Source organism: Podarcis bocagei (genome assembly GCF_964188305.1).
Source record: "Podarcis bocagei genome assembly, chromosome: 15".
In the NCBI taxonomy this organism is placed as follows: domain Eukaryota; kingdom Metazoa; phylum Chordata; class Lepidosauria; order Squamata; family Lacertidae; genus Podarcis; species Podarcis bocagei.
Window position 1 is genome coordinate 40,596,817 of NC_138141.1, and position 18,578 is coordinate 40,615,394.

The following is an 18,578-nucleotide window of genomic DNA, read 5'->3' on the forward strand; positions in this document are numbered from 1 at the left end:
TTTCAGCAGGCGTTTAAAAGCTGGCCCAGAAGGTGCTTGGCTGAATCTCTGTTGGCAGTATTCCACAGGGCTGGGCCAATGACACTAAAAACTTGGGGTTCTTGATGTTGACAAATGAGGGAAATGACCAACTAAGCTCCTGCAGATTATCTCAATGATCAAGTGGGACAGAAAGGTTCAAGAGGTCTCTAAGGTGCCCCTGGGCCTACCTTGTTCAGTTCTTTGTGAATGCATACACTTTTAACACACACTCCTCTCTCTATCCTCTGGCCAGATGAGCAAAAGCGGTATGGTCAGGTTTCAAGGACGCATCCCAGCCAGGCAAAAAGCCTTGAGGAGGAGCCAGGCAAGCAGCCTGGTGAGGGGTGTTGTCTATGTGTGACCGGAGGAAAGAAGAGAGACCTGGAGGGCTGTATTCAGACCCCAGGCCTGCGGTTCTCCACCCCTAGGTTAGATAGGTGGACAAACAGTCTGACTGGGTAGAAGGCTTTCTATGGTTGCAGGTTCAATCTCCATTTGGAAAGATCAGGTAGCAAGGGATGGGATGGAGCCTTCTCTCTGCCTGAGACCCCAGACAGTCAGAGCAGACAGTACTAGGCTGCATGGACACTTGGTATCAGGTCCTTTCCTCCTGTTCCTTATACTCCCTTAATGCAATGTCTTTCTTTCTCAGCTGTTCGCTCGTGGTTGGCCAGGAAACATTTCCAGAGGCTACAGAAAGCTGTCAGGGTTATAAAACGGACCTGGAAGAAATGGAAGGTAAGAGATCAAAGACTTCCCAGCAGCTTGTTGAAAAGCTGGAAATGAGGCTGCAGTTACACAACAGAAAAAATAGCACCAACACAGATTTTTACTTTCTGAGAATCTCTGCTTTTTTCTCTTTTTTCCAAAAAGTTTTATATACTTTGTCTTTCCGTAGGCCAAGATGGATGTCCTGGCTGCAGAGGAGTTGGATGACTTAGAAGGAAGCCCCCTCTCCTCCAGCCTTAGGGCGATGGTTTCACTGAGCGAGACACATAGCAAGTTGGAAAAGCCATGCCCCCTAAATGCAGCAATCCAGTTCTGGCCTCTTGGGCTGGTCCTTTCAAGCGGCCCAGTGACACTGGGTGCTTTTCAGAGAGACCTCGCCCTCCTAGCCTGCCTCCAAGTGCTGCAGCAGAACAACCATCACAAGGCCGAGACCAAGCAGCGCACACAAGGGGTCACCTCCATCAGAGCCCTCCCACAGGTAAGGACCATGCGACTAACACCCCCCTCCCCACCCAAAAACTAGTTGGTTACTGTCTCCCATGTTGCATAGTTGCTTTTAAGTGGGAGGGAGGTGGACAGAACTCTTTCAGAGCCCGTGCCAGTTAGAAAACCACAAAACGTATATAAAAATAAAAAAGCACAACTGTGAAGCCTGATGCCAAACTCTGCCCTGAAACATCCAAGGTTCATCCTTTTCTATAAAGAAGGCAGGGTGGTGGGGAACCTGTGTCCCTCCCGATAGAATTGTAGAGTTGGGCTGGACCCTGAGAATCATCTAGTCTAACCCCCTGCAATGTCTATGTCGCTGGACTACATATCACATCATCTCTAACCACTGGCTATGCTGCCCACGGCTGATGGAAGTTGGGAGTCCAACCACATAGAAAGCTGCCTTATTCCGAGTCAGACATTGGTCCGCCTCGTTCAGTGCTGCGCATGTGCCTGGACATGGCTCACCAGGGTAACCCATTTCTCCTCCTAGGGCTCGATCAAGTTCCACTGCAGGAAATCTCCGCTGCTTTACGCAGACACCAGGCCGCACACCCACAACTGCACCATGACCGGCTTCAACCAGATTCTCCTCGACAACTACAAGCTCCTTTCAGCTTGAAAACTGACTTCTACGTGCTTTTATATACTATTTACTGCACTTTTTATGCTTTCTCACTCAACAAGAACCTTCATCAAGCTGCATCTCTCCCTCTGCATTTAGGATACGGTTTCCTCAAAAATGGTTCAGACTGTCATGTGGCATCTCTTGGTGGAAGGTCACAGGGCAATTCTCTGGGGAAGGCACACCTCCCCATTACTGCAAGCACTATACACACACTTCTCTGGGGACCAAGGGGGCCTTGTGTCCATGCACAAAAGCTGAGCATCTTACGCCAACACCTGCCAGAGAGAGAGAGACTCCACTTCACCCAGCCTTGCATTTAACAACTTGCCTGGTCACCACAGGTGATCTGGAATTCCATGCAGGCCAACCCTCAGGGCCGTTCTAGCCACAGAGGAAATGTGTTTCCTCAGCAGACTTGTGGAGATGGAATGCACCTCCCTGATCCTACCACAAGCCTGCTTAAGCAAAAGCTTTAATTTTTTATTTTTTACTATTTCCTCCTCTGCAGCTGTGTAGGCTACTAGCTTCCTGTCCAGTAAAAATAAAATTAAAATGGCATGTGAGCAACCTATTCACCAGATTAGTTTAAACGTCAATTATCTTACTCCAATTTATATAGTCAGGAGCTGGAAGCAAAATCTCTAAACCAACGGGTTTAGAATTCAAGTCCACACCTCAGGAAAATCACATTGTGAACTTCTGCTTTGAGTTATAAACCAAAGGTAACTTTTTTAAAGTATTGTGAAAAGGTCTGTTTTAAACAAAGTTTTTAAACTTTATTGTAATAAAAGGGTGTTGTTCTCTCAGGGAGAGGGAAGCAAACCTAACTGTTGCTTTGGGACTTTTTAAAAAAAAATAATTGTCGCCTTTGCCAACCGGGTTCTCTCCAACTATATTGGACCACAGCTCCCATTCACCCCAGCTGGCATGTAGCTATGCTGGCTAGGGCAGATGTGCTTCTGCAATCCAAAACATCGGGTGGACACCAGGTGGGCAAATCTACTCTGGGGCAAGACAAAGTTTATGGGCTCAGTCATTTCAAAATTTCAGTAAGCAGAATTCCAAACAGTGCTCAGACAGGAAGATAAGATTCAGTGTATAAGTACACTCCTTAGGATTAGACACAAGGATCAGTTTCGTACTTGCAGGCCATTTTCTACAAATCAAGACTCAATAAAAACGTCCATGATTATGAAATAACCTCTAGCCTGCTTCTGTCAATGGCTCCAGAACTAATGGGAGCAAAACCAGGGGAGAGGTTCACCCCAAGGAAGTCTCACTGAAATCAACAGGGCAATGTAACTTTAGCTGCAATTGCATTTAATTCCCATCCAATGTAAGATCAAGATGCTATTGCAAGGGCAGTGGGAAACTTGGCTCTTGCTCCTGTTCCAAACCTGAACTCTCTTTACAGCCTGAAGATAATCAAAGGTGGTGGAGAGGCTACTTTTGGAACACAAAAAGGCAGCGTGTGTAAACACTTCATTTTCCCCCAAATCTAGGGCCCATGGTTACCAGGGAAATGGTGTGCCCTCCCTAGGAAAGAGGGCTATGAATTATAGCTTATGGTGCTCCAGGGGTTAGCCACAAGAGAAGCCCTTCCTCCAGCCTTGCAAATAACAAACTTCCCCACCCAGAGAGGGGCATCGTCTACCTGCTCCGCACACACAAAAATCACTCTGGGCGTGTGTTCTCCTTCTTGGGAGGCTCGACAATCCTCAGGCAACAGTCTGCAAACTCCACAAAGAGAGGCTCCTGCATGTATGTCTTCAGGATGGCACTCTTGTCTTTGGCCTGGTCGACAGTGAGAAGCAGCTGGCCGAGGTGGGGGTTGAGGAGGAGGCCTTTGAGTTCTTCAGATTCCCCTGTTTCGGAAAAAGAGGGAGATGACTCCAAGGAGGGTGGGAAGATCCTTGGCGACTGGTGCCCATCTTTGGAGAAGGACTGGAGCTCAGGGGGTAGAGTGCTGGCTTTGCATCCAGAATGCCCCAGGTTCAATCCTCGGCATCTCCAGATGAAATAACACAGGGCCTGAGAACCTGTCTCCATCCTGCTGTTCTTGGGCCACAGCCAGCAAGGGCCAATGGTCAGACACTTCTGGAGGGCCAAAGGTTCCCCATCTCTAAGGTAAGAGATTATGGGAAAAAACACTTTCTGCCCCAAGATCCTGAAAAGCCACGGTCAGGAGCAGACAATATTGCCTTATTTGGCCCAGAAAGTGGAGACACTACAGTATTTAAACCTCTCACCCTGCCCCCCCCCATATGTGGAATTTGGCTATTGAGGAGGAAACGACATGCAAATTATATATCCCTAGGGGTAAGATACAGAATATTTCTATGCTGTTTGGTGGGATTTCATTTCTAATTTGTCAAATTCAGATATGCAAACTCTTCCCCCAACAAACTGCATCATTTCGTTTTCATGACGTGCCTTGTTGCTTTCATTTTTCTACATTATCTGCCCTCTGTTTATTTTAAAAATACACCTTTTGTGCTGCTCCTAAGACTTGTAATTTTGATTGTTTTTTTTTTAATCTGTACTTTCAATGTATTATTATTATTTTATTTTATGTTAGCAGAAAATACTGGGCAGAGGCTTATGGGGGGAGCTGTGGTCCCAAGTCTCGTCAGTCCCACCCACCCACAGTCAGGGACAGAAAGACAGCAACATCTGGGAGGGTCCCATGCTCCCCATGCCTGCTATTCAGGAACTTTGGGCATGAAATCAGACAATGGATTCTTAAAGCAGTGATGTCCCCTTACCCATAAAATAACAGTCGCAGGGTCATCTGCTCACGTAAGAACCAATTGCTTCAATTCACACATAGGAATTTCTTTATAGTAGGAATAACCAACCAGTCACCCTCCAGATGGCCACTGGGACTGCCGCTCCATCAGCCACAGCAAGCAGGTGGTTAGGATGATGGGTGTTGTAGTCCAAAAGTAGCAAGAGAGCCACAAGCTCCCCTATCCCTGTTTTACAGGAAAAGTTAACAATATTTCCCATTGCCCTCTCTCCCCACTTCTTTTTATTGCCACCTTGGAACCACTTTTAATAGCAATAAGAAATGATAAAAATATAAGAGGAATTAACCTAGGAACTCGGTACTACAAAATTAAAACCTTTGCTGATGATGTAATCATAACCACTGAAAATCCAGTGGAAAGTATCCAAAAAACGCTTGCACAACTGGAAGAATTTGGGAAGGTCTCTGGGTTCAAACTGAATAAAGGAAAATCCAAATTATTAATGAAAAATTTACGTAAGTTGGAACAAGAGGAACTGGAAAATACAACAGATTTAAAGGTAGCCAATAAGGTAAATTATTTGGGGGTTTGGATCACCAATAAGAATATAAACTTATATAAGGACAATTATGAGAAGAAGTGGAAGGAAATAAAAAAAGAATTAGAGACTTGGGGAAAATTGAATTTGTCCCTGTGGGGGAGAATATCCACAGTTATAATGATGGTATTGCCAAAGATGATTTTTATGTTCCAAACAATACCTATAATTAGAGGCGTAAAGTGTTTTAAGGATTGGCAGAAAGACCTTGCCAAGTTTATTTGGCAAGGGAAAAAAACCACGCATAAAATTTAAGCTACTAACAGAGTTGAAGGAAAAAGGAGGCTTCGCGGTCCCTGACCTTAAACCGTACTTTGAGGCAGCGTGCTGGACATGGATTAAGGACTGGATATTAATTAAAAACACGGAAGTCCTAGATCTGGAGGGATGGGATATTGTGTACGGGTGGCATGGCTACATAGGCTATGACAAGGTTAAATCCCACAAAGGATTTTTAAATCGTATTGTGAGAAGGGCATTATATGAAGTATGGGAGAGGAGTAAAAAATCAGTAGTAACCAAAACACCATGGTGGCTGTCACCAATGGAATCCATGTCGGTTCACAGGATGAATATGAACAGCGATTGGCTAACATATAAGGATTTAGTAGAGGAAACAAGTAGTGATCCGAAAATAAAGGACCTAAGCGAATTGAAACAGAAGGGAATAACCTGGCTGGAGTATTATCAATTAAAAGCCACCCTTGAAAAGGATAAAAGAACCAAAGGATTTGACAAAAAAATCCTATCTGAAGAAGGATATTTTATATAATAATCAAAAGACATTTTCTAAAATGTACAAACTACTTTTGAATTGGCAAAGAAAGGAGGAAGATATCAAAGAAATTATAGTAAAATGGGAGAGGGACCTGGGACATACGATCAAACCCAATATTTGGAACAAATTATGGACTAAAAATATAAAATTCACGGCTTGTTTCCTTATAAGGGAAAATCTTATGAAAATGTACTATAGGTGGTACCTGACCCCTGTAAAACTTGCAAAAATAAATAAATCAAATAATAACAAGTGCTGGCGATGTAAGGAACAGATAGGAACATACTACCATATGTGGTGGTCCTGTCTAGAGATACAAAGATTTTGGAACACGATTTATGAAGAGATAAAGAGATTGATAAAAACTACATTTAGCAAGAAACCGGAAGAATTTTTACTAGGAATGGTTTCAGATAAAATTCCCAAAAACAAAACTAGGCTATTTATGTATGCAACGTCAGCAACAAGGGTTATAGTGGCAAAACACCGGAAAGATAAAAATACAGCCACTAAAGAGGAATGGGTAGTCAAATTGTGCGAGTACTTGGAGCTCACAAAGCTGACAGATACAATAAGAGATAAACCTAAAAAATTGGTGAAAGAACAATGGGAATGTTTAAATAATTATTTAGGAGACAAGGGCTCAGCAAGAAAGATCTGGCTATGTTTAGAATGATACCGCATAGAGAAATGTTCCCTGATACCAAGATGAGGGATTCCTTTGGAATGCAGATAGAGTTAATTGATAAGAATAATGATCTGTTGTGAGCTTGACGGAAGTGTACAATAGATGAGCTTTCCTGCTTTGGCTCATCTTCCTTTTTCTTTTTCTTTTCTTTTATCTTTCCCATAGTTGCTTATGTTCTGTGTTATGTACTTTGATATTTTTTTGTAGTTTTTAAAGTTTTTACCCCCATTATTATTAAGGAATTTTCCTTTGTAATTTTGGTTGTCTATATTTATATGTACCTGTTTACATGTACCTGTTTAAAGCAAAATAAAAGTTAACTTTTTTTAAAAAAACAACAACAATATTTCCCACTGGAAAACTTACCCAAGAGCTGAAGTTTCTGCAGGGGCACCTTATCGTCCTCATCATCTTCTGTCAAAATGTCATCCACTGACCAAGAACGTCCTGAGAAAAAAGCAGGAATAAAGTAGTGTCAGCAAAGGTACCAGGGCTGTTACCCAATCCGTCTATGGTGCCTTTGTCACCTGCCACTCAGCTACAGTGGGAAAACGGGATACTGTCTGATCCAGAAGGGTCCTTATGATGCTCTGACTGTTTCTCTTCTCTCAGTATGACCCCCAACTATCAATGCCAATTAAAAGCCTGTTTGTTTTCGCAAGCGAGCTGGAAAGGGTGCAAATACCTTCATTGTTCATGGATGCCATCCTCTGGGAGGTTTCTTGACTTGTAGGCTGCGGACGTGGCTCTGCTTTGGGTGCACATTGTTCTGTTCAAATGCCAAACACATCTCATTACATCCAAGCCAAGGGAAGCGAGGGGTTGAGGCCATTCTCTTTGGTTAAGATTGTCCCCACCATATATTTTTTCCGCCCCGCCATTTTATAATATATATAAAACAGAGAGAACAATTATAACAACAGGCAAAAATTTAAATATGGAAAACTATAGAATGAGTATAGTGGTACCTCAGGTTAAGTACTTAATTTGTTCCGGAGGTCCTTTCTTAACCTGAAACTGTTCTTAACCTGAAGCACCGCTTTAGCTAATGGGGCCTCCCGCTGCCACCACGCTGTTCTCATCCTGAAGCAAAGTTCTTAACCTGAGGTAATATTTCTGAGTTAGTGGAGTTTGTAACCTGAAGCGTATGTAACCTGAAGCGTATGTAACCCAAGGTACCACTGTACAGTTGCACATGGGTTAACAAATATCAGCAGATTATCAAGTATAATTCCAGATTTGCCGGTGATTAGAGGCAAACTCCTCACAGCCTTTCGTCCCCTGACTGATTGTTGTGACCAAAAAAAGTGACCATCTGTCAAGAAGTATGGTACATCACAAAAGTGCACTATAAACGCACCCTTGCCGAGCAAATTACAGTGGTACCTCTAGTTACAAACTTAATTTGTTCCAGAGATCCGTTCTTAACCTAAAACTGTTCTTAACTAGAGGCATGTTTTCACTAATGGGGCCTCCTGCTGCTGCTGCGCCACTGGTACACAATTTCCGTTCTCATCCTGAGGCAAAGTTCTCAACTCGAGGTAACTCTTCCAGGTTAGCGGAGTTTGTAACCTGAGGCGTTTGTAACTCGAGTTACCACTGTACTCAAACAAGCCTAATCAATTATATATAATCCTACCTTTATGTTTCTTGCAGCAGGACACTGAACAACTGCAACAACAAAGAGAAGTTTTTTTTTAAGTGGAGACATTTATTTCTATCCCAAGGAGTTCAAGGCCAGGCTATATGGGGTTTCTCCCCCCTCCCACCATTTTATCCTCACAACAAACCTGTGAGATAGATCAGGATGAAAAAAGTGTGACCTGCCCAAAGTCACCCAGTGAGCTTCATGGCTGAGGGGAGATTTGAACCCAGGTCTCCCAAGTCTTAGGCTTGACACTACAATTACACCACAAAGGTTCCTTATTTTACCACTGCACAAAACACAACTCATTATTTATATGGATTGCCCTTCCTCAAAAATTGGTTTATGCTACATGAAATAATACGATATGCAGGAGTGGCCAACTTGGTGCCTTCTGGATGTTTTGGATTCCCATGGCAAAACCGGGATGATGGGAGTTCAAGTCTGCAACATCTGGAGTGCCCCATGTTGGCTACTCCTGAAAATTTTGCAACATCAACAATAGTAAGATAACTATGTGTGTTAAAACCAAACATTTGCAACTCCTTCATGGTATAGCAGCAGGTCAGTGCATAATGGGCAATGAGCAGTACCACAAAAAATGAGCAGGACCACTAAAACAGTCTCCTCCTTTATATATAAACCACTTCTCAGCTGTATAATTGCATAATGACAGAAACGGTTTCAGTGGCTTTAGTTTGTCATCATTGATATTTTATGTTTATTTTATTGTACAGTGGTACCCCGCAAGACGAACGCCTCGCGAGACGAAAAACTCGCAAAACGAAAGGTTTTTTCGTTTTCGAGTTGCCTCGCAAGACGAATTTCCCTATGGGCTTGCTTCGCAAAACGAAGCTTGCCCCCGGGGACAGCGGGTCTTCTCTCTTGAAGCAAGGGGCCGCGGGGAGATAGCGATCTCCCTGCAGCCCCTTGCTGCAAAAGACGTCGGGGGGAAGCGGGGAAGAAGCGCTTCGCTTCCCGTTGCCCCCGGACCTCTTCTGAAGCAAGGGGTTGCGGGGAGATAGCGATCTCCCTGCAGCCCCTTGCTGCAAAAGACCGGGGGAAGCGGGGAAGCGAAGCGCTTCGCTTCCCGCTGCTCCCGGACCTCTTCTGAAGCAAGGGGCTGGGGGGAGATAGCGATCTCCCTGCAGCCCCTTGCTGCAAAAGATGTCGGGGGGAAGCGGGGAAGAAGCGCTTCGCTTCCCGTTGCCCCCGGACCTCTTCTGAAGCAAGGGGTTGCGGGGAGATAGCGATCTCCCTGCAGCCCCTTGCTGCAAAAGACCGGGGGAAGCGGGGAAGCGAAGCGCTTCGCTTCCCGCTGCTCCCGGACCTCTTCTGAAGCAAGGGGCTGGGGGGAGATAGCGATCTCCCTGCAGCCCCTTGCTGCAAAAGACGTCGGGGGGGGGGGAAGCGGGGAAGAAGCGCTTCGCTTCCCGCTGCCCCCGGACCTCTTCTGAAGCAAGGGGCTGGGGGGAGATAGCGATCTCCCCGCAGCCCCTTGCTGCAAAAGACGTCGGGGGGAAGCGGGGAAGCGAAGCGCTTCGCTTCCCGCTGCCCCCAGGACCTCTTCTGAAGGCTGGCGGGGGGCAAAAGTCTTTGTCCCCCCTGCCTGCCTTCCCAGGGGCTTTTAAATCGCCCCGGACAGCGGAGAAGTCCTCCGCTGTCCGGGGGGATTTTAAAATGCCGCCCGCCAGCATTTTAAGATCGCCCGGACAGCGGAGAAGTCCTCCGCTGTCCCAGGGTTTTTTAAAATGCTGGGGGTGGGAAGAAAAGCCCTTGTCCCCCCCCCCCCGCCTTCAGAAGAGGTCCGGGGACAGACTGTCCCCGGACCTGGTCTGAAGGCGGTTTCCCTAGGAACGCATTAATTGATTTTCAATGCATTCCTATGGGAAACCGTGCATCGCAAGACGAAAAAACCGCAAGACGAAGAGACTTGCGGAACGAATTAATTTCGTCTTGCGAGGCACCACTGTACTGTACATCACTTTGGTAACTTTCCATTGCCATGAATAGCCTCATCCTCTGTGAATTTGTTCAATCCTCTTTCAAAGCCATCCAAGTTGATGGCCATCGCGGGAGTGACTTCTACTTGCTGTGCAAAGAAGTCCTATCTTTTATCTGCCCTGACTCTTCCAACATTCAGCTACCCTGACCATCCACAAGATGTTATGAAACGGGGGGGGGGGGGATTTCTCCAGCCACTTTCTCCATGCCATGCATAATTCTATAAATGACTACTGTGTCACCTCTTACTTGCCTTTTTTATTACCTAAAAAGTCCCAAATACTGTAACCTTTGCTCCTAGGGGAGTGTCTCCATCCCCTTGATCGTTCTGGTTGCCCTTTTCTGAACTTTCCCCGAAGTGCACACGGAATTCCACTTCTTTAATTATGGAACAGTTATTTCTCACCTTTGCTATTCGCTTACTTTTTATTTGCCTTAGGGATTGATTCTAAGTAAGAACCGCACATTAGCTCAATCAACAATGAGCTAGTAATTCTTCTGGGTCGGATGGGGGAGTCATGCGCTTTAAAATTGTGGATGTGATCCCAAGGGAGTTTCATTGCTCAGTGGAGATTTGAACCCTGGGCTCCCAAGGCCTCGTCCAACACTTTAAACCACCACTGGGGGGCAACTGCCCACACACCCAAGCGAACACAGGATCTCTTTCACCCTCGGGGCTGTAACCCCATACTGTACACACTTTTGCGACAAAAATTGAGCTCCCCACCCCCGAGATCACAGACACAGTCCCGCAGAGCCACCTCTGAGCACACACAGAGTGCCTTCCGTCCCTAAATAACCGGAACCCACCAAAGGGCTCCCGGGGGGCGCTGCTTGCACCGGCTGCTACTTACTATCTCTCCCGGCAGCCCGGGCAGCGGTACTTGGCGCCGCCCCGCCCGCCTTCCCCGCACACGACGCACACGCGGGAGCAACCGGGCCTTTGCATGGCGGACGCTGCTGCTCGATCTCGGCTGGGTAAAAACTCCCACGTGCGTCTCCTTCCTGGCCGGCGGGGATCTGGAACCAGGCCGGGCCAGCAGAGCGGCCGATCCCATCGATAGGCCGCGCCTCCTGCTCCTGCATCCATTCGAAACAGGATCGCACTCGATTGCAATGGCTGAGCAGTCCTGTGTCGCACGCTCTGATTAAGCCCCAGTGCAGGCGGGAGAGAATAATTTCCTCTCTTGCATTGTTTTTAAGCTATTCTTTGGGGGATTCTTGCTGCCTTTCAGTGTGTAACCCCCATTCCCTGTGTGTGCGTGCTGTGGATTGGTGTGGTGGTTGCTGTAAATCGTAGTAGTAGTAGTAGTAATAATAGTAATAATAAAAATAATAAAATTTTATTTATATCCCGCCCTCCCCAGCCACAGCCGGGCTCAGAGCGGCTAACAACAGTAAAATAATACAATATTATAAAATCAATTCATTATAAAATCAGTAGTGGTAGAAGTAATAAATAATAATCATATTCCGTTTTTGTTAAATCCTAGTAATGGTAGCAGTAACAGTAGTAATAATAATAGGACTAACGGTATTGGGCTGTATGGGGTGCTAATAAAATTTAAGGTATTATACGTCAATGCTTCTCCTGGGGTCGTCTGTGCATCTTTGGTCCCCACCCTGTACTTGGCTCTCACGTGTGGCTCCTAGAAGCTGTCTGCATGTGACAGCAGACACACCCTGGCCGGCTAAATCAGGTGAGGGGAGCCGACGAGTCTCAAACCCTTGGGGAGTTAGGGACTTCTCCTGCTTGCGAAGAGAAACTCCGGCGGATTGAGTGGACACTAGACCAAGAGTGGGAAGGTAGCCCATCTTGTAGAAGGGGGGGGGGAATGCTGGTCCTGTACCTCCGCTGTTTTGCAGGATTTCTTCAAGAGAAGAGAAGGGCTAAGGGGCAAATCCCACACACCTTTGGGATGGAGTCACTAAGAAGGTTGGCTGGCACTGTGAATGCCTCCTCCTGGCAACTCCTTGCAGCCAAGCTGGTGCCAAACATACGCAGAAATTCTCTAATTCAATTGAGCAGGTGATGGGGAAAGGTTTTCCCCTGAAATCTTGGGAGAGTTGCTGCCAGTCAGAGTAGACAATACTGGACTAGATGAACCAAGAGTAACAGCAGGGTATAATTACAATATACAGGGTATATTTATTGTTATATTATTCAGGGGTGCAAACTCTTATCCGACAGAATGTCTGGTTTTAATAATTTGTTTAACTGTGTTATGTATTTTATTTTATTCTATTTTATATATTTGATCTTTTGTAATGGTTTTGGCTAGACAAAGTAAGTAAATAAATAAATAATACTCAGTAGTATTGCTACTGCTACTATTACATCATCATCATAAGCTGTAAACTGATTGTGCATTTTGGAAACTTTGATGTTTTAATGATTTTGAAGTCATGATGTAAAGTCTTACGTAAACTGCATAGGTTTATGACAAAGGAAAGGCAGAATGTAATTTTTTATTGTTTTTCTTAATCTGTTTTAGTATTGTTATTCAAAAAAAATTAATGTCTTAAAATTATTGTTAATTTTTCTTAGTGATGTTATTGTTTTTTCTTTGTTATAAACTGCTTTGCAGTTTTTCACAACCAAGTGATGTAAATTTTATGAAATAAACAAGTTGCAGTCAGAAAAATAACTGGGTGACCAATGTGTCCAAAACCAGGATATATGTGTGCATGTGTGTGTATTCTTTGAGGTTGCCTCTGAGGCCAGATAATGGAGCTAAGCCACATAAAAATGCTAATGTTTGCCCTCTGTAAACATTGTGAAACATCACTATCTCTTGTGCATTGATGTACCAGTGAATTAAATTAAATGTGGTGAGCTTGGCTTTGCTCAGAGAAAGGTTAACGATACTAAAAGGAAGGATTGCATTTTATTAATGTCATGCCAAAGCAAACACTGCAAAGCTTTCCCAGTTGGCTCTGATGTTACCTTGGTTTTATACACACACAAAATCCTTCTAAAGCTGCTCTGCTTGAGAGTAAATCCCATTGAACCCAATGGGGTCTGCTTTTTAGTAGATGAATTGCTGCATGAGATTTTCCAGTTCTGCTACATATATTGGTTGAGGTTTCTCAGCTCAGTTTTATTCATGCTGAAGCCTTTGCCAACCTGGTATCTTCCTGATGTTTTGGACTTAAAACTTCCATCAGCCCTGCTGATTGAGGCCAATGGGAGTTGTAGTCCAAAATATCTGGAGGCTACCAGGTTACCAAAGGCTGCCCCAGATTGTTCCATAAGAAAGCACATTATCCAAAGTCACTATGCGTCACATACAATTTGATGTGGCATTTATTTTTCATCCTATCTTAATATGTTTTTTCAATCAACAACAAAATTTTAGTCAGTCCAAATATATATGTATATATAATTACATTAAGCTGGTGTTTCCCAGACTCCTGTTACACCTGCCCAACTCTCTGTACTGCATGAAGTTTGGAATGTTGCTGTTAATTCTAATCAAAAGGAGGGTGGTGTGAACCTATTAAACCACAAATCGAAATTCTACTGTCTAATAACTCACTCTGAAGTTAGTTCACAGTAGATAATTTCAGCCCAACACGATCCTGTTCATGAATGCTACCAAGGTGTAGGTAGCACAATTCTATTGTCGATAGGAGAGAGCCGATGAATTGAATCCCCCTCTCCCTTGTACTTGAGAACTGTCCAGTGCTGAAGCTGGCTCGCTTTGGTGAGCTGAAACATTAATTCAGATCTCTGCAACTGCCAACTACCCATAGCCCCTATAAAGAGATTTACGCTGCAATCCTAAACACATGTCCTTGGGGAATGCATCCCACTGAACTTCTGAGTAGACATGCATAGGACTGAACTCTCGGTGATTGCTCACTGCGGACATTTAAAGATGTTTGGGTGAAAATGTACAAGACTGGATTCACTTTGGTCCGAGCAGGGTCACATTTTCCCAATGGCCTGCACTTCTATGCGGTTGCTGGAAGGGCACTTCAAAAACCTGAGTCTGTGCCACAAAGTTTTCACTTTCAGGGTGTAGATGATGGGGTTCCCCAATGAATTCATGGTGATCATGATGGCGGTAAGGTTTCGGAAGACGTAGACAGCCATGGAGAAATTGTTGGGGCACTGCTGAGTGGTTATATCCAGGACAACGCCAGCAAAGAAGGGTGTGTAAGATAGCAGAGACAGCAGCCAGATGAAGATGCTTGTCCGGGCTACTTGGATCTCGGCCAGCCTGTAGGTGGCATGGGTTTGCCCCAAAGCACCCATTGCCATCTTGTGTTTCCTCAAAAACCCAATGATGTTGCAGTAGGTGAAGAAAGGGAGGACCAAAACCACTGCACAGTGAGGGATAGTGATGAAAATAAGGTAGTCGATACACAGAGGGCTGTAAAGCGCAGAGGCATTGTCTCTATCCAAGCAATTCCAGCCCATCAGGGGCAGAAAGCCCAAAAAGAAGCTCAGCCCCCAGACACCCAGCACCATGCCTAGGATCTGGTTCCTGCCAAGGCGCCATCTTCTCCTCAGGCATTCCGCCACAGCCAGGTAACGCTCAATCCCAATGAGGACTAAGTTGTAGATGGTGGCCAGGATTGACATGGTGTAGAAGGCATATGCTGTGAGGAGTTCCTTGGACCCACTGATGGTACTTTGAGGGTTGGTGACGAACAACAGGGCAATCCAGAAGCCTGTAGAGCTAGTGAAGAGGTCGGAGAAGGCCATGTTGCAGAAAAGGATGAAGATGGGCTTGCGCAGTTCTTTGGAGTAAACCACGGCAAAGATGACGGCAGAATTGAAGAGCACAGAGATTAAGGAGATGGTCAGCTGAGGAGCACCCAAGGAAAGCACCAGGTCACTGGTCCAAACATGAGTGGTGTGGTTGAGGCAGCTCTGGTGCTTAATCATGGTGAGGGTCAGGCCAAATCAATCAGGAAGCGATCAGAGGGGAGCAGGAGCCAGCAAGGCAAAGCCAAGAGTCGAAGGCAAGAGTCAGAGCTAGGAGGTTAGTTGTTGCTCTGGCAAAATCTCAGTCTAAATACAAAGATCTGTACCACTGTTTCTGCCTAGGAGGGGCTAACGGCAACCTGGGTGCTGGGAGGTCCAGTCCAGAGTCTGAGGATTCTTATGCTGCCTTAGAAAATATTGCAAGGTATGGTCACTCACCACATTAGGCAGCTGCTCCCAGAGCTCTTTGAGACCTGGTTCTAGGTCCAGTGACTCCCAATGACAACAGGTCAAGCTTTTAAATGACCGCTCTTTTTCTTCCCATAGCCTACGGTCCTAAGCTGGAAGGAAAGTTGGGTGACCTCCTGCTTTGCGGCTCCAAGGGGTGGGGATGGGGGTTGAACACAACAGGTTTCTGCTTTCCAGAATACTACCCAAGCTGTGGGTTAAACGTTAACTCCTGTGCGTCAAAACATTTTGGTTATTGGTTCAGGGTGATGGCTCCCAACCCTGAGGTTGCTAGGATGGTCCTAGGTAGCAAAGGCATCTAATAAGCTCCCTGTAATCTCTCTGTGTGGTTTTCTCCATCTGGAATCTCATCTTGGACGCCTACACTGGAATTGTGTTAATTAACTGCCAAACATTAAGCCTCTTGAAGCAAAAACAGTCTCTTCAGAGAGAGAGAGATGGGGAGAGAGATGGATGGATGGATGGTTGGATGTCTAGATACATAAAAGAGAAGTGCCAAGAGCAGATAGCTTGATGCGGATAAATAAAGAGAGAATAGGATTGTAAAGTTGGAAGTCGCCACAAAGGTTATCTAATCCAGTCCCAGGAAATCTTTGCTGAGAAAGCTCCAACAAGGGAGAGGTCACCACCCACTGACACAGTTTGTTCCAGATACTGCCATCTGCAGCAATGAATTTTCTCCATTGTCTGCCCAGCAGCCCTCCAGATATTTGAAGACAGCTATCCTATTGCCTCTTTATCATCTCTTCTCCAAAATAAACATGCTCAGCTCCCTCAACCTTTCTCCATAGGACTTAGTATCCAGGCCTCTCACTATCTTGTATCTCCTTCCTAGAGAAATGTTCCTGCTTGTCAATATCCTTAAACTGCCCATCAGCAACCAGGATCAGGAGGTCAGCAGTAAAAATCACTGGTGTCAGTGAAGTTAACTCTTTATTCAAAGAAACCAAAACAGTGCAGGCTTAGCGATTGCAGCAACTCTTCCCAGTAGGACTTGTCTCCATGAGGCATTTGTGGGGACTGAATGTGCCTGCCTTCCCACTGCTCTCTAAGGCCTCTCCCAGTTCCTTTTCCTGCAGCCTAAGGCTCCATCTTCATTTCTCTGTGTCCAGCCAGTCCATGACATTGCCCCAAAACTGGCCACAGTATTCCAGGTGAGATGGGTAGGTGTGCGTATATGTTAGGGACAATGTAAGTTGATGTGCATGATGCCAAGCGGTTAATGCATTTAACAATCGGGCATTGCACACATTCTCCAGGGTGATGGCGAATGTGCACATAATAGCTCCATGAAGAAGGAATTGTGCATATTTTTCCGGTCAATCTACATTTCTGGAGCACTTTAGAATGCTGAAATGGACAGCAGTATTTTGGCACTATAAGCGTCAAGAAATCCATTGTGGTTGCTGCTTTTGTGGCTTACAGTCCACTTTGGCATAATCAATGCTTTAAGCCAGGGATGAGGAAGATGTCACCCTGCAGATGTTGCTGGGCTTCAATTCCTATCAACTCCAACTAGTATTTCTGATGATTAAGGATGATGGGCTTTGTAGTCCAACAAGATCTGGCGGGCATGCAGTAAGAATCTTAACTACCATATGTGAACTATGTAAGGATGAAGGCATCTGTCAATTTGGGTTTCTCTCAGTTTCTCATTTTTCCACATCTAATTTCAGTTCTCCACATTTCCATGACAGGTTTTTAAAAACCTTTATGAAAATTCATTAGCATTTTAAGGCAAATTTATCCTAGTGCACCAATTTTTGTATGCAATTTCTCTAGATGTGCACATTTCCCCCTGATAGTCAACATTCTGTGATAACTGAGCTTGCTCACTGAGTTATTACTGAGGTGCGGAATTCCCCCTTAGGATTGCTTTTCCCAAAAAAAGGTTTGTGATACGCTCTAATACCTCCCATTCTTGAGTGTGGCTGATGCTGTTTTGACCAAATAATTATAATAGCAAATACCTTTGTGCATCAGAAGTAGATGGAATGATACCATGCCAATGTCCAGAATTCTTAGTTGCAAAGCAAATCTTCCGGGCTCTTCAGAAATCCAAAATTTCCAAACATGAGCTTCACTTTGATTGCATCAAAATCCACCTTGAATAAGAAAAGAGGATGGGTTTGCACATACTGCACTAGGACAGGAGAGGGCACTGTTTCAAATGGAAGCACTCAACCATCTCTCTTCTAATTGCAAACATATATCTCCTTTTTAAAAGGATGCCTATATGGTCACTCTAATGTCTATTCTCAGAAGTAAGACCCACTGAGTTCAGTAATACTTATTCCCAGGAAATTTGTATAGGATTGCAGTTGCAGTCCTACTGCAGGATTCTATGTGATTTTTAGTTGCACTAATGCATTATTCTCTATTTACATTTTGTTTATCAGCATTTTCGATTTTCCCAGGTCCTCACACTGGCAAGAAAAAAAACCAAACATGGATCTTCATTATGTGAACCTGGGTGGAGACCCTCTAGGACTCCAGTTCCCATCAGCTCTGACCATCAGCCAAGTTGGCTGGGGCTGATGGGAGTTGGGACTCCAGCAATATCTGAAGGGCCACAGGTCCCCCACCCCTGAAAACACAAGGGAAGCATAATATCAGAACAAAGATTTTGACATAATTTTTATTTACTTTATCTACCCACAGCTGTATTTGCTGGCTGAAGAGTTGTGGAACTGGCCACCTGAGGTCATTAAGCCCAGAGCCTGACCCAAATCATCTGCCTTTCAAGGGCTCGCCTAGGGTTGACCGTAAGGACAGGAGTGTGGGAGACGCTTAAAGGCCTACGTGCATAGAAGCAATTTGCCAAGAACACCTCTCTGTTTCTTATCTCAACTTCACATCCACAAACTTTGTTCCTCTGAAATGATCCATTGGATATACAGTAATTTCCCCCCAACCTCCCACTTCCTTTTCAATTGCAGTTTATTGCCAGGGATTGTCACTGGATCCTCCTCCAGACTTATCTCCATCTCTCTGGATAAGCAAAAGGACAGTCTGCCCAGACCATAAAACATTTTGTTTTACAGCTGGGAGAGGTGAGCCTTG

General features: G+C 45.0%; 3 protein-coding genes across 7 annotated transcripts in view; 1 reads left to right on the plus strand and 2 right to left on the minus strand.

The window, feature by feature from the left end:
• Window positions 1-2,077, plus strand: part of MYO19 (myosin XIX) — a 33,464-nt gene extending 31,387 nt beyond the window's left edge. For all 4 annotated transcript variants that reach the window (XM_081172919.1, XM_081172918.1, XM_081172921.1 and 1 more), the window contains 3 exons: window positions 674-759; window positions 920-1,228; window positions 1,733-2,077. In XM_081172919.1, the coding sequence (XP_081029045.1) occupies window positions 674-759; window positions 920-1,228; window positions 1,733-1,861 (524 nt within the window). In that variant the 3' untranslated portion in view covers window positions 1,862-2,077. The remainder of the gene's footprint in view (window positions 1-673; window positions 760-919; window positions 1,229-1,732) is intronic.
• ZNHIT3 (zinc finger HIT-type containing 3) lies at window positions 605-11,359 on the minus strand. Of its 2 annotated transcripts, none has more exons than XM_081173214.1 (6): window positions 11,185-11,359; window positions 8,321-8,352; window positions 7,367-7,450; window positions 7,048-7,128; window positions 3,522-3,732; window positions 605-743 (listed from the first exon to the last, which is right to left on the minus strand). In XM_081173214.1, exons 1-5 carry the CDS (start codon window positions 11,277-11,279, stop codon window positions 3,542-3,544), a joined length of 483 nt encoding a protein of 160 aa, XP_081029340.1. In that variant the 5' UTR covers window positions 11,280-11,359; the 3' UTR covers window positions 605-743; window positions 3,522-3,541. The 2 variants fall into 2 exon arrangements, with proteins under 2 accessions (XP_081029340.1, XP_081029341.1); XM_081173215.1 differs by lacking the exon at window positions 11,185-11,359 and adding an exon at window positions 10,754-10,962.
• A 1,673-nt stretch (window positions 11,360-13,032) lies between these two features.
• LOC308574839 (lysophosphatidic acid receptor 1-like) lies at window positions 13,033-17,474 on the minus strand. The gene has a single exon (XM_081173163.1). It carries the CDS (start codon window positions 15,225-15,227, stop codon window positions 14,262-14,264), a length of 966 nt encoding a protein of 321 aa, XP_081029289.1. The 5' UTR covers window positions 15,228-17,474; the 3' UTR covers window positions 13,033-14,261.
• Between the last annotated feature and the right edge of the window lie 1,104 nt (window positions 17,475-18,578).